At 36.7% G+C, this 15,830-nt stretch overlaps 1 protein-coding gene across 1 annotated transcript in view; it reads left to right on the top strand.

Moving 5' to 3' along the window:
• Nucleotides 1-15,830, top strand: part of LOC125931395 (fibrous sheath-interacting protein 2-like) — a 75,508-nt gene that overhangs the window by 49,360 nt on the left and 10,318 nt on the right. The window contains 4 exon segments of the mRNA XM_049643291.1: nt 344-9,189; nt 12,266-12,760; nt 13,804-13,904; nt 15,008-15,051. Of these exon segments, the coding sequence (XP_049499248.1) occupies nt 344-9,189; nt 12,266-12,760; nt 13,804-13,904; nt 15,008-15,051 (9,486 nt within the window).

Here is a 15,830-nt window from a genome sequence, read left to right as displayed (position 1 = left end):
AGTTATCACTGGAATCACTCTAGGGCATTGCACCTAAAGTTGAAAATCATTTCTCTGCCCCAAGATTTCCAAAAGCTAGAAATATGTTTATACAAGAAAGAAACAAACACTTACAGATCTGAATTCTGTTTGGCCATTTTCTTAACGTCCTGGTGGAAGTAAAGTCCCACATGTGGGAAATAGAGATTTGAATAAAACTCAGTTCCTTCCTTGACTAGGTTTTTCTATTTCTTGACTGAGGTACCCCCAAGGTAAAATTCGTGTATAAAATATTGTTAGTATTTTGAATGCTCAACATTTTCCCTTAATGCATGTTAAAAATAGTAACGTTTTCTATTTTAAGGTCCTCTTGATGAAAAAGTATCTATTGTTTCCACACCGTTAAGGAAAAAATATGAATCAAAGCAGCCTCTAAAAGACATTAACTATGATTCTTCACTTTATCAATTTTGTGAACATCTCACTGAACTGGTTATTTCCTATATAATTTCAAGCATTTATGACTGTACTGAAGATGGTGAAACAAAGCAGAAATTACTGGAAAACCAAGATGCAGCATTTAGCAAGGTTATTCTAGTTCATTCACAAGTGTTTGCAAGTTGGTCAATTTCTGTCAGAGGACTTGCTTTAAACATTTCTGAAATCATTATTCAAATCCTTATTAATAGTGACATTTTAAAGGAAGACATTACGCAACAAGTGGTTTCTGTGAAAACAAAATATATTTACTGCCCAAGAGTAGCTGCGGCTGACTTCGGTGATCTCTTTCAGGATCTCTTAATAGGAGTGATCCATGTTCTGTCCAAAGAAATAGGAATAAAGCATCAGCATGGCAGCAGAGGAAGAAACAAGCCACTCTCCATGCTTAAAAGCCATAGTTTGCCCATTTGCAACAAAACCAAAACTATGAAAAGACAGACAGGCCCCAGAGGTTGGGAGTCAACTCCTACTCAACAAATTAATCAGCTAGTACAGAAAAATAAACTAAACTCACTGGCATGTAAGTTAGGCACTCTGGCTGGTAGCCTAAAAACTCATGGATCCAAGGAGGTAGTCAATAAAATTTTCAATATTGTTTTCAATTTGTTTTTGCCAGATGAATGCCCAAATTGGGACATGAATTCCAATAAAATACCAAGAAAAATGTTCCTATCTTCAAATAATCAGCAAACCCTTAGAATACCTAGAAATAACCCAGGACTCTCCCCCAAATCAGCTTTTCTTCTGAATGTTGTATGTGAGAAACTTATTAGAATACTTTTGGAAGAATGTACAGCCAACAACTTCCTTACAGATAGCCCCCCTTCTGATGAAATTTCAGTAGAAGGTCAACTGTTCAACATACTACAAAATGTAGAGGATTATTGCAGGGAAACTATGGACTCTGGTTCACCATTTGAAGAATATGACATGTCAGACCTTTTGGAAGATCTGGCAGAAATAAATCAAGAATCTATGCTTAGTATTACTTCCCATACCTTGGTAAAATCCTTAATAGAAAAACTGTCATGTGGTATACATCAACCTCCCAGAAGTCCACTTTTTACAAGCAAGAATTTAACGTATAGTACTAGAGAAAGACTCCCTAGCTTCCCCAAAGGAAAAAGGCCAGAATTAAAAGAATCAAGACTGGGTAAACACTCTGTAAGATTCATGAGTTATGACAGCAAGCCTTTGACAGAACCACTGAATAATCCCAGGGTGGTACATTCCAAAACACAAGTCCAATTTTGTAAGCAATTTTCAGGAAAATTCCCTCCTCTACCTCCTCTTCAAAGACCAGGTAAAAAAGAATTGAATGCAACAGCCATTCTTAACATGAAACATCCAGAATGCATGTACACAGGGGTTTACTCTGCCACATTTCTGGAGGAAATAATTGCAGACATTTTCCTTAATCTCTCTACCTCATTGCAGGGCAAAAATGTAAACATCACTGAAGCTCAGCTCAATGAGATAAATATATTAGATGTCAACTCTGTAGTGAATGAATTTAACAATGCTCGAATCACTGTTTTACGGGATGTTGAAGAAAGGATATGTTTTCCATCAATCAATAAAGAAACTGTTAGAAAGATTGTTGACTCAGTTAATAATGATGTTTCATGGGAATATGCATTACAAGTTACCAGTGGCCATCATCTGACACATGCTACCACCTCAATAGCAGAACAGATAACTAATGGCATATTGAAAAAGAGTGTAGACTACCAGCTCCCATTGTGCTTTGTAGGAAAGATCATGCTTAATTCATATTACCCTCTTAAAGCTGAAAATATATTGCAGAAACTTCAAAACAACCTGAGAGAACTTAATTACCAAGGTCAACATTCAGCGGGCTATACTACCATATTATCACACTCATTTTTAGAAGATGTCATCAGAAAGTTATTATTTCAGCTCATTTCTCCACCCTGCAAGGCTTCTTGCTTTGGAAAGAAGTATTTAATGACTTCAGATTTTAATGAGATGCCCACCTGTATAATAAATAAGGTTTTGTTAGCCATTTCAAAGCATAAGATTTGGCTCACTAAATATAATTGTCAGCATCTATATACAGAAAAAAACCTTCAAAATATGGTGGAGTCTGTTTATAATAATGTTTTACAAATATCTGACTCTCTTGTGTCAATACAGAAAAGTATAGTAAGCCAAAGCCCAGTTATGCTTGACCGAATGGCCAGTCTCATTATTCAAGAGATTATTGACAATCATCTTCAACCCTTCTTGTGTGGAGAGAGCTTACCTTGTTCAATGACTCCATTGGATGAAATATCAAATATGGTTAAAGGGGTTCTCAGTGAGGTCACAGAGTCACATAGACCTCTGAAGCCATCATCACTAGGTATGGACTTTTATCCTAATGCATTTGTAGAAGATATTGTTGCCAGACTATTATCAAAGGTCTTTAATCCAAAATATAACACTGAATATGAACTGGATAAAATGACCCAAAAAGTAGTAAACTCAATAAATAACCATTTTAACCAAGCTAAAATCTGCATTCTTCGTGATGACCAAAAACAGTCTTTCCCCACTGTAGATACAGACACTGTGGATAAACTCATCAATTCAGTTTATGGGGACGTTCTGAAACATCATGGGCTAGCCCCTGAGGTTGACAATGAAGAACTCAAAAGCAGTGATATTTTTGCAGAAAATGTTGCCAATTTAATTGTGGATGCTATTTCTGATTATCTTTTTCACCCACTGTTTTCTGGGGATTTGTCAGCTTCCTCCTATGCTACTTTAACAGCAGAGAACATTATTCAGAACATCTTTAGTGACAGCAGTGAAACTACCAAGTCAAGCCAGCATCTATCTCCATCTAACACCTTGCTGCCATACACATTTTTAGAAGCCATAATTAGAGTACTGTTATCTAGAATCTTTCCTTCTACATCTAACATGGTTCCATGCAGTGAAACCCCAAAAGGTAGATTAGGAATTAATTGCAGTGAAATCTCTTCAAAGCTAATCAGTGATATTAGGATGAAAATTTCCCAACATGAAATTCGATTTTCAAAAGATGAAGAAACCAAATCTACTTATTCAGAGGATGATGCTCAGCATCTTGCTGATTCTGTATTAAGAAATATCTTGCAAAATTCTGGATCTAAAGAAGCAGTTGAGCATGATATCACAAACAGTAACAATGTTCTTATTGACAGATTAGCAGGTTATATCATTAAAAATATCTGTCAGCAGCATCTCCATCCATTTGTGTATGAAAAGTCATTACTTCCTCCATCATATACACATTTTGATGATATGAGAAAGCAGCATATTTTTGTTGGTGTTTACTCCTCAGCCTTTTTGGAAGATGTAATCACTGGGGTTTTAAGCAAAATATTCCACAGGGTGTTAGGTATTGTGCAAACAAACTCAATAAGAGATTCAGGAAAAGAACTGTTGGCAACAGCTGAAAAACTCATATATTTGATAACGGAAGAATTCTCAAAAGCTCAAGTTAGCATCCTAGAAAATGCAAAGGAACAATTGTGTTTGCCACCAGTACACAGAGACATAGTGATCAAAGTCATTGACACAGCATATAGCAAAGTTTTACAAGAATATGAACTGGGACCTGATAAAGGCTTTCTTGAGGATACAAAAACATTGGCTGAAAGGGTAACTAAAATTATACTGGCTGAAGTTTTTGATTTCCAAATTCATCCAGATTTTATAGCAAAGCTGCCTTTTAAATCATATTCAAGACTCAATGCTGATGTTTTGATAAAGAGAGTTCATTATGCTATTAGTAAATCAAGACCCCGAAGACAGACCTATACAACATATACCACTGTATTATCACATACACATTTGGAAAAAATAGTCACTCAGGTTTTATCTCAGATAAGTCCATTGAACTGCAGTGCAGAAGACCCGGATTTTTTGCAGTCAGACTTCAGCAATGCATTTGTGAGGCTGATTGGTGAAACTATGTCAATAATTTCTAAACATGCAATATGCATTATTAAACATGGAAATGAAAAACAAAATGTGGCTTCAAAGAAAGACATCCAGGCTATGGTTGAGGCCATTTACACTGATATTTCTCATTCAAGTCTATACCAATCTCTTACAAAAGATAAAGAAGGCATGAATAATATACCTATTACAAAAATAGCAAGTTATATAATAAAAGAAATATTTAACCATCATTTTGAGTCATTTTTATCTGGAGATGAAACTTTTCCTTCAGGTACAGTGGGTCAAACTTATCAACAGAGAGCAACAGATCCTGAACAAAGAGAATTATTGTTTATTGTGAATTCAGCTGTCTTTTTAGAGGATGTAATTTCTGAGCTTTTATGCAGAATCCTCTATGTATTCTCACATAATGTCTTGGCTGCTGAGAACCCATGTAAAGCAAAAGCCAACATAACTAACGTTGTTACAACATTAGTAAAATCAATTGTGCTGGAATTCACCATGTCAGAAATTTTAGTTGCAGATCACTTGGATGAAAAACTGTATTTTTCAGAAGGATATAAAGAAATGGTTAAAAAAACTGTCAGCCTAATTTACAAAAAAATATTAGATGATTATAAATCTCTGATTCATATTTATAGAGCTATACAAAGTGATGCTGTTAGTTTTGGGGAAAAAATAGGTTATTTGCTATTAGAAGAAATTTATGATTATCAAGTTGAGTCATTAGTTTTGGGAGAATTAGCAGCTTATTCCTATTCCTCCCTCCAAGATGAGAACATCATCAGAAATGTGCTTGACACCATCAACAATGATAGCCATGTTGTGCCATCATGTATGACTGTATTTCCATGTTCCCTTTTAGAAGATATTATTTACAAGCTTCTAGCACATATATTCCCTTCATTTGAGACTGAAACTGAACTAAATGAGAAAGAGGTGCCACCAGATTATGAGTTTGTGAATGCAGCTTCAAAACTGACTGATGAAATTATAACAGAAATTTCTGAACATGAAATTAGACTTGCCACAGCAGAGGAGCATGTGGAAAGTATGAAGTTAGGGGCAACTGAGAACTTTACTGACTCCATATGTAATAATATTATGAAAAAAATTAAATTAGAAGATGAAACACAGAGCAATACATGCAAAAAGGGAGACTCATTCCTCAAGAGAATAGCTGGTTTTATTATGAAAGAAATTGTGGACCACCATCTGCAGCCATTTTTACATGATGAAGAATCACCTCCCTATGACTTACCCAAAAATGACCACATCATTGAACTCTTAGAACTTGATAAAGAAAACAAACAGCCCTTCCCACAGGCTTCTGTGTATTCTGCTACATTTTTGGAAGATGTCATAATTGACCTTGTTCACAAATTTTATACTCTCCCAAGTATTGCTGAAAACCCTAAGGACAAAGAGATATCAGAAGAAGACCTCATGGGCATGGCTATAAAATTTGCAAATGCCCTGATTGGGGAATTTCGGAAAAGTAAGATTAAAGTCCTAGCAAATGCTGGAGAAATGTTTTCTTTTCCACCAATAGATAAAGAGACAGTCAATAAAGTATCTGATTCTGTATACAGTGAGGTCATGGAAATGTATGGATCTAACGATGTTCAGAAAGATGATGGAAGTAACATTGTTATAGAGATGATAGCTGCTTTAGCCAAAAAGGCAATCTCTGCTTTCAAGATTCAACCCCTTTTTTCAGGAGACTGGTCTTCCACCTTCTTTTCATTTCTAAATGTGGATAACATCATCCAAAGAGTTCAACACCTACCATATAATAACTTTACAAAAATAAACAGAAGCTTGAAGAACCACCCAGTTTCTTCACTAGAACAGTTATCTACACTTACTTCTCTGACTTCAGGCCTGAAAGATGTAATGGACACTTTGGAAATAGGTAGAGGAGCACTTCATGGAAAGGGGAATTTCAAAAAGGAGGACACATCTATGAAAATAGGCAGCATCCATGAGCCAACCTGTATCACTATACCTAGCATTATGAAGGGTGAATTAACTACCCTAGCATCAGGGTTAGTTGGAGGTGTGGCAAATAAAAAGAAAGGGGTTCTAAGAAAATCCCCAAACCCCCTACATGATAAAGCAGCATATGTAACTCAAGAGGATGGCAAAAATTTTGCCCAGCCTGCCTTAACAAATTCAGCTAAAGAGAATGTTCCTGCAAAAGAGGAAGAGAATGAGAAAACTAAAGATAAAGAGATTGAAAGTAAACCAGACAGTCCATCAGAAAATAACCCCAGGTTTTTTCCTGCTAACTTTTTAGAAAATGTTATCTCTGAAATAGTTAACAGATTGATTTTTAATTCCTCACTGGGTACAGATGCTGCATGTCAAAACGTAACCAATAATGTAAATCAAGCTGAGGTCTATGACACAGCTATGAAACTCATTGATTCTCTGTTAAAAGAGTTTTCAGATGCTCAAATTAAAGTGTTAAGCCCAGGTCAGGTTGGTCAGTTCCTCCCACCTGCAGATAAAGTTTCATCTGTTCACAATGTACCTCTCAGGCAAAAAGAGCCATCTGTGGATAAAGCACCTCCCCAGAAAAAAATGGCACCTGCAACTAAAACACCTTTTTCAGATGAGGCACCTTCAATGGCTAACATACCATCAAGTGATAAAATGTTGGTCAATAAGATTGTTCACTCCTCTATATGCAATATTTTGCAGGAATATAGATCTCAAGACTCCATTTATAAGGACATAAATAGTAATGGTGAAAATTTAGTAAGAAAGCTAGCTAATGCAGTAATAGAAGAAATTTTGCAGCATCAGCTCAACTTGCTACTTTATGATGAGGTTCCAGCTGTAGCATGTTTGCCTCTAGAATCTAAGCAGGTTATGATAAAGGTCCATAACGTAGTCCAAACAGCCTGCAAAGAATGTCAAACATCATCACCATATACCATAATGCTACCTTGCAAATTTTTAGAAAGTATAATTTCTTCTCTCCTATCAAAAATTTTCTCAACAGTATCCAATGCTAAAACAGGAATATCTGAAGATAATTTGTACGCAGAACTGGATTTCCTTCAAATGAAGTTAGTAGGTACAATTATGGCAGAGATCTCCAAAGATGAAGATATGATTGTACATTATGTAGAATCCTTACATCCTAATGATGATGAAATTATTCAATTGGTTGTTCAGACAATTTATAATAATCTATTGCCACAGTTTGGATCTCAAGAGAGCATACAAAATTGTGTCAGCAGTGGTTGTAAAATCCTTTCAGAAACCATAGTTAATTTAGTTATACAGGAAGTGGCTGGCAACCAGTTGCAGAACTATTTTTCTGGAGAGCTAACACCACATCAATATATAGAAGTTGACAATGTTGTTGAAAATATCCTTAAAGATGTTATCCAAACCACTGAAGTTCCCCAGCCTCAGCCATCCTGGGCTTACAAACTGCCTTTTAACATAATAGAAGAGGTTGCTGTAATTTTTTTGTCAAAGCTTTTATCTATGTTTCCAAAAGTGGATAAGAAACAAAACAATTCTCTAAATGCTGAAATGCAAACAATAATCTCAAAAATCTTAAACTCATTCCAAGAACATCTCTCTAGAAGTCAAATTATTATAGTGCCACAGGCCAAAGAATCACCCACTGTATCTTTAGCAGATAGTACAACTATTGAAAAAGTGGTTACTTCTGTCTATAACAGTGTTTTAAGGCGCTCTGGCTCTCATATTTCAGTGTATAAAGATTTAATAGGTAAGAGCAATGTTCTCTCTGATATAATAGGATTTTTAATGGTGAAGGAAATTTCCAATTCAGAATTTCATCCTCAAGTAGAAGGAGAAACATCAAGTCCAGAGTTGGTTCTGGAAGCTGTCAAAATTATGGAAAAGGTGGTTAAGATTATTGATGGCCTCAAGTCAAGGAAAAAGCCTTCAACCAAAAAAGAGACTGTGTTAGATGCCAGGTTTTTAGAGGAAACCCTGGCCTTGTTCTTGGCTAAACTAATAAAGTTGCCAAGTGCCTCAAGCAAAAATGCTAAAGAATTATCAAAGTCTGAGGTAAATAAAATTGCATCTCAATTGACAAAATCTGTGACAGCTGAAATTTCCATAAATAATATTAGTGTTGTAGCTACTAATCCTGAAGAAAACTTTTTAAATCCAGAAAGTATAGAAATTATTTCTCAGATGGTCGATTCTATTTATAATCATGTACTACAACAATCTGGAACACATGAAGAACTTTATTATGACATGAAAGGTACAAACAATGTCTTCTCTAAACAGGTAGCTTCTTTAATCATCAGTAAAGTTTCCAGTTGTCCATTAGAAACAATTAGCCCACAAGATTCACAGGCTGATCTCTTTGGCGATTTGGATGTTGGTCGAATTGTTGAAAAGGTGCATGACCATGGTGTTAAAAGAGGGCCTGAGCTAGAGCAAAAAGAATTAGGTCAAGATTTAAGCAAAGAGGAACTTCCAATTAAAATAATTCCTCACCGTGGGAAACAACCAATCAATATTGATCCAGACATTGTTGCAGAACACTTAGGAGTCATTTCTATAAAAACACAACCTCTTGAGAGACTGCAGATGGAGTGTTTAACTAGAACTGGACATAGCATTGAAGCACTGAGAAGAATGGCAATAAGTGGGAGGAGTCACTCAGTGGACACACCTGATGCAGGAAAGGGAAAGAAAGAAAGACGCGTCTCATTGGATGAAGGGGGACGACTGAATATAAAGCCATTAGAGGTAAGTGCTAAACACAATGGTGAAAAGAAATGAGTAGTTACTGAGACCTACTTGTCTTGTGATTTCCTTCCTCAGGTAGGTCTATGGGAATGCATTTGTAAAATACGGTCAATTTTCTCTTGTCCAGCCCAGTAGAATTGGACATTGATTCATCCAATTCCCTGCTTCCCTGGGACTCACCCCATCAGCAGTGTGGCTCAGTGTAAAGGTGGCAGGCTATTTTCCATTAGCCAGTCAGACTAAACTGCCATTTCTTGAAGAATGGGAATACGGGGAAATACCCTTAACAGTAAACAGGACTGACTGGAATTGTAGTCCTCATTTGGCAACTCGGAAGAAACGTGATTTTTATAATCCCCACAATTCTTTTTTTATGGATGTGCATTATCATAGTACTGTATGGGTCCAAAAGGGCCAGTTAGAATAACAGGTAAACCTTGTTAAAGATTGAAATCTTCAAACTTAAGGCTTCACAGTAGTATTGATTTTACTTAGAAACTTTCATCAACAAACATCAGGCTGCAAGCTCTTTAAAGTTTATTTGTTTCTTCTCATTTTGTGTTCATTACATAACATTTTCCCAGTTTCCTATATTCATACACACTTAGGAGGTGCCCAGTTTCTTTCCTATTGTACCCTTGTTCTAGACACAGTTGTCTTCATGCTTCTGGTTTTATGAACTAGTTTTTCTGAAGTCCTATATTTGGGCTCTGAATATACTTAAAAGGGGCTTGAAATGTGAAAACACTGTCCTTGGTACAATATGACTATTGAAAAACAGAGAGGGAGGGAGGCAAACCATAAGAGACTCTTAAATACAGAGAAAAAACTGAGGGTTTATGGGAGTGGGGGAGAGGGGAAAGTGGGTGATGGGCATTGAGGAGGGCACTCGTTGGGATGAGCACTGGGTGTTGTATGGAAGCCAATCTGACAATAAATTATATTTAAAAAAACAATATAACTATTGAAAAAATAGTTCTGTTTACAGATCTTAGGGCACTAGGGCATAGGAATTGTCTTTCCAGATGGAGTTACACTGATCCAGCTCCCACGTTCCCATGTAATGAATACCAAAGCCCCTCTGTATAAATGAGCCTCTTGCAAGGATGATGGTGTGCACTCACACTCAGGATGTGGCCTGTGATTTACAAACCGCACAAAGTTCTATAGAACCAGCCTGCCTGGAGCATAAGCCTAGGAGCAGATTTTCCTTAGCATTATTTTACAACCCACTGAACTAAGTCTCAGAGCTGGTGAATACATTATGGGTACGTTTTTTGTTTCAAGTACTGAGATTGTCATAGACACCGATGGAGTCTCCTTGGTCCTTAGTTTCTTGGACCAGATGAAGGTCCTTTCCAGTATTAAAATGTCCTTTTCTCTCTGGGTTCTCAAAATTACATTTACTTAGTAGCCTTAATGTATATATAAGTAATTCCTTGGGTACAAGATCTATGTGTCTAAACAAAGAACATTACTCCCGGGTCATTATCTCTTAATCATCTGCAGAAATATCTGTCAGTCTTGGTTACCTGCTTTCTTCTTTTACATCTTTTATCAGTACTTTAACTGTCTCTTTAATCCCACAGAAAGTTGGAAGAGATTAGCTAATCAAATCAACTACTGCTGCTACTCTTTTTTTTTTAATTTTTAATGTTTATTTCTTTTTGAGACAGAGAGAGACAGAGCATGAGCAGGGGAGGGGCAGAGAGAGCGAGACACAGAATCTGAAGTAGGCTCCAGGCTCTGAGCTGTCAGCACAGAGCCTGATGGGGGCTCGAATTCACGAACCGCGAGATCGTGACGTGAGCCGAAGTCAGACGCTTGACCGACTAAGCCAGCCAGGCGGCCCTCAACTACTGCTGCTACTCTTAAGGGAAGCAAAAGCTGTCTCAAGAAAAGCAAACAGATATAGATAGCTCAGTTAAGACAGATACTTTGCAGCTATCTGGATAGCAGTGCTGTCCATCCCCAACGTGGAGATGGAGGTTTCAGAAAGAACAGTACATCAGTTTGAGGAACCCAGACAACTCCCAGGCTAGTCTTCAGTCAGGAATCCTCAAGCAGTGTGCTTCATGTGCTATTTTGAGGTACCAAAAGTTTCCAACACACCAGCCACATGTCTATCAAAGACTCACACAGTGATATATTCCAGAGCCACATAGATGACTTGCGTTTTTGAACCATTATTTCCTTCCACCAACACAGATCATCAAAATTGATGGTGTTTCGGTTTCTTAGCAGCAGTTCTTCTTTCATTTTGTTTTGCACAAAAGGTATTACTGTAAGGGACCATTTCTCTGGAAATCTGGTTTGCAGTGTTACAGAGATGTAAGATTGATAATTCAAATTGATTTAAATGTTCTGTGGCATCATCAAAGGCTACAGAAATAGGAAAAGTCATTTATTTAATTATAACTGTCTTTTCCTTGATCTGTCTTTACCATTGCACAATGGAAAATGACAATTGACTAGGGAGGTGAGGAGAGATGAAGATTTACTCTTTGAAGCTCCTTTAGGAAAACATCTTCAAGGATTAGAATGTAGAGGGGTGACAAGTGAACATTCAAAGCCCTTCACAATCATTTTTTAGAATCCAGGTCAGCCAATATCTTGCCTCTTTTTTTCATGAAAATGTCTATATTTAGATTGCTCTATGATTAGTTCCCTCACTAAGTTTAGAAAAACATGTTGTCATGTCTAAATCTCTTAACAGAACTTTCCAGGTAAATAATGAAAACAGAATGTAATTAAAGTATTTGTGCATTTTGCATTTCTTGGCAAGAAAAAAGTAAAGTGTGAAGCAAAAGAAAAAACTTATGTAGGTTCCCTTCTTTGGACCAAATGACACTATTCTTGAATACAAAACAAAAAGATTGTTGAATGAACAAATATTGCTTATGATTTTTTTATTTATTTCTTCTTTAAATATGCCACTACTATACCAGTAAATGGCATTTGAGGATAATTTTACTAAATTGAAACTGACGACCATATGAAAATTGCTTTATTATTATATAACCACAAGAAAAAATGAGGCTGTTGTTTTTAATATTAATTGTCTCTTCAATTCCAGACTGCGAGTAGGAATTCATTTCAAAATTTAATAAAGCCTGACATCACCAAAGTGGAGCTTTTAAAAGACGTCCACAGCAAAAAAGATCTTATCATTCGTTTGGTAACTCATGATACTGATCCAAGAGTTTCAGAAAATAAAATAGAAGAGAGCTTAACTTCTGATGAAGATGAAGTTGTTTTACAAGAGGTTATGAAAGAACTTCCAGAAGTCCCATTTGAAGATCAAGTAAAAGAAGACATGAAGCCCATTACAAGCACAATGGCTTTTGCCAAGCCGCTGATGAGCAAGAGAAATCTGAAAAAATTTTTGTCACTAGGAAAATATTGTCATCCCAAATCCACTGCAACTACAACAAATACTGAAGCATCACCAACTCAACGGACAGAATCTGAGGAGACACAACAAAGAACTGTTTCTAAGCCTGATGTGACCAAGTCCAAATCCTCAACTGTCACAGATTCTTCCTTTTCGGAAAGAAAGACACAACTAAGTGTAAGTGACAAATGTGACTATCAATGACCAGGTTTCTATAGAAAAGGCACAGAGTTTCACAAACTTAGTCCAAGTAATTTACATTGGATAGGAAGAAAAGGTCATAAACTGGATCCAGGCAGTGTCTCCCAACTTTGATGATATTTACAACGAAAGGGAAGTGATTAACAGATGAAGCCAGAAGCGTCAATTGAAGAAAAATAGATCCTAGAAAGAGTCCTAAGTTAGTTAGAAGGACAAGAAAAAAAGAAAATGGAAACCAGTTAGGAGAAATGCATTCTAACTATTTAAAATCATTGATTTAATTCTTTTTTGTACTCAAACCTATAAATACTCGCTGGAAGTTCTGTGTGCAGAAACTTCATGCCAATGGGCAAGACCAGAAGACGGGCTGGAGGGGAGTAAAAAGATTCATGCAAATTCAGCCTATCTGGGTTTGAATTCTGGCTATGCCACTTAGTAGCCATGTGGCCTTGGGGCAAGTTACTTAACTTTTTTTTCTCAAAAATTACTTATCCAACTTGTTGCAACATAGCAAGTTAGTCAAAGTATGTTGAATATTCCTCAGCCCATAAGTCCCACTATCACTTTGATGCACATCTCCTGTCCCTGGTTCTGTATCCTAGTGATGCTCTGGGCCTCATTGTCCTCTTGGGTTAGCTGTACCAAAAAATTGTACCATAAATGTGTTTGAAGAATACACATCATTTAGGATTTCCTGGTGAGACAATATCCTGGATTATCCATTTGTAATAATTTCCAGGTTAACCCCAAAACTGCAGTGAACCAGAGAAAAGAAAACACAGAAGGACAACTCTGGCCAATTCAGAGAGCGCACCATGGACAATAGCCTCAACATAAACTCAGATCTATTTATTAGGATCTATTTATTAAATGGAAGCCATGTGAGATTTCAGGAGCAAACATAGTGTGCCTGGTTAGAAATGCTGGCTACATAGATAACTAAGGAAACATTATAGTATATTTTACTTGATTTATTACAAAATTTCCTTTTTGTAATTACCTGACTTGTACTTTTCCAGACAGAAGAAATGAAATCTAGTACTGAACCGGTACATTACTTCTTACATAGAATTATGAGTTCATCCTCGTACAATGAAGAGGATCTGCCTTCATTTTCTAGGTACAGTTAATTAAAGCAATACGAGTTGGCTAAGAAAATAGAAATGAAATGAAATTATGTTGGTGGGAAGCATGGGCCCTTCAAGTAAACCTGTGAGGAAGCCAGTGTCTTGCCCCTCAAACTCCCCTCAACTCCTTCCCCTCGTTCCCCTCTGTGGTTACTTCCTAGGCCTCCCCTTTCCATCTTCTCTCTCATTCCTATTTATCTGGTCTCTGCTTGCTTCTTTCTATTACAGTGGTCTACTTAGTATAGTTAGATTAAGTCTTAAATGTGTCAGACTGGAACCTAAGAGACAGGCCCTGGATCAACAATAGTTCCTGCACTAATGGCCCACAGAAAGGGCTTCCTACTTAGTTTCCTTATGTACCTAAACACTCAACAGTGAGGCACTATTACAGGGATCCCCAAAATGGAGGGGTTATGTAGGTTGGAGCATTCAGGGAAGAATTCTCAAAACCAGTAGAGTTTGAGTCGGGCCTTAAAGGATGGATGAGATTTAGATAAGTCCATCCAAGTTGGGGGAGACGGTGAGAGAAAGTCTGGACTATGCAATATTTATAGGAGACACTGTAGACTTGAAGTCTGGTTAACACTTTTTCTAGAGTAGTCCAAACATGCCTAAAATTGTTTTTATGTTTATAAAAATATTCACAAACTGGGAAGAGGAGCACTTTGCATCATGGGAGAAATAGGGTATAAGGAGAAAAATCTACCTGATGGCAACTATATTCTTTTCCACCTTGCACTATGAAATTAAGTTTCTTTTTAACCTGATGCCATTTTAGGGCAACTACCCCTGGCCCACCATTGATCCTCTCTCCCTTTATGATGGTTGTAACATACAGGTAATACAGTATGTTACATGCAGTATTGCCGGCAACTCTCAATTATTTGTGTCACTGAAGAAGAAAAGAGGGCACATACAAAACCAAACAAAAGTCGATGTAGCAATCATTTTCACTTGATTTGAAAACTCAGAGACATACCATTCCAGATTTACTATTATATGAATAATGATTTTGACAGATTTTTCTTTAATTTAGTCAGTATTCCTTCATATATTAAATACATAGAAAATGAAATTTCTTTATCTTTTTTTTTAGTGGTGGTGATCGTCCCTCAGATCCAAGTGCCATAGTATCAGAAGGTTGGATTCATTTTTTTTCTCAATTTAGATACTATTTAAAAAGACTTTGTTCAGCATTGATAAATTTCCTATTGTGAAACATGAAGTTAATGCTGGAATTTCTAGTAGGTTGACCTACTTTGGGGGTGTAGTTAACATAAGCTGACTAGTTTGCTTTTCTTCTCTTCTCTTCTTCTCTTCTCTTCTCTTCTCTTCTCTTCTCTTCTCTTCTCTTTAGAGAGTAAGAGCAGGGGAGAGGGACAGAGGGAGAGACAGAATCTTAAGTAGGCTCCACACTCAGCACAGAGCCTGATGCAGGGCTCGATCCCACGACCCTGGAATCATGACCTGAGCCAAAACCAAGAGTCACACGCTCAACCCACTTAGCCACCCAGGCACCCCTAGTTTGCTTTTACTGAATCACTAAGATTTCATTAATAATTCTGGTATAAAGTACATGGTGTGATATTAAGAGTTTAAAATTGCCATGCTCCTGTAGGAAATATGAGTTTATCACATCTGTACGTGGACTAGAGCTCATGCTACTAGGATTTAATCATCTCCTTAAGAATGTATGCTTGCATTGCATAACTAGCTTAGCCCCAGTAAAATGTATAAAAAAGCTTTTAAAGCTACAAATTAAACCTAAATTTATCTGTTCATGTTAAAATCTTGCTAGGGTAGATTCCATTTTATCTTTTGTCTCTGTTAGAACTGACTCACTAAAATATTTACAATTCGAGTTTTTGGTCACCTATTCTTTTTTTTTAACATTTATTTTGAGAGAGACAGCGTGTGTG

Source organism: Panthera uncia, chromosome X, assembly GCF_023721935.1.
Source record: "Panthera uncia isolate 11264 chromosome X, Puncia_PCG_1.0, whole genome shotgun sequence".
NCBI classification, from domain to species: domain Eukaryota; kingdom Metazoa; phylum Chordata; class Mammalia; order Carnivora; family Felidae; genus Panthera; species Panthera uncia.
Note: the sequence above shows the minus strand (reverse complement) of the source record. Positions and strands in the feature narration are given on the sequence as shown.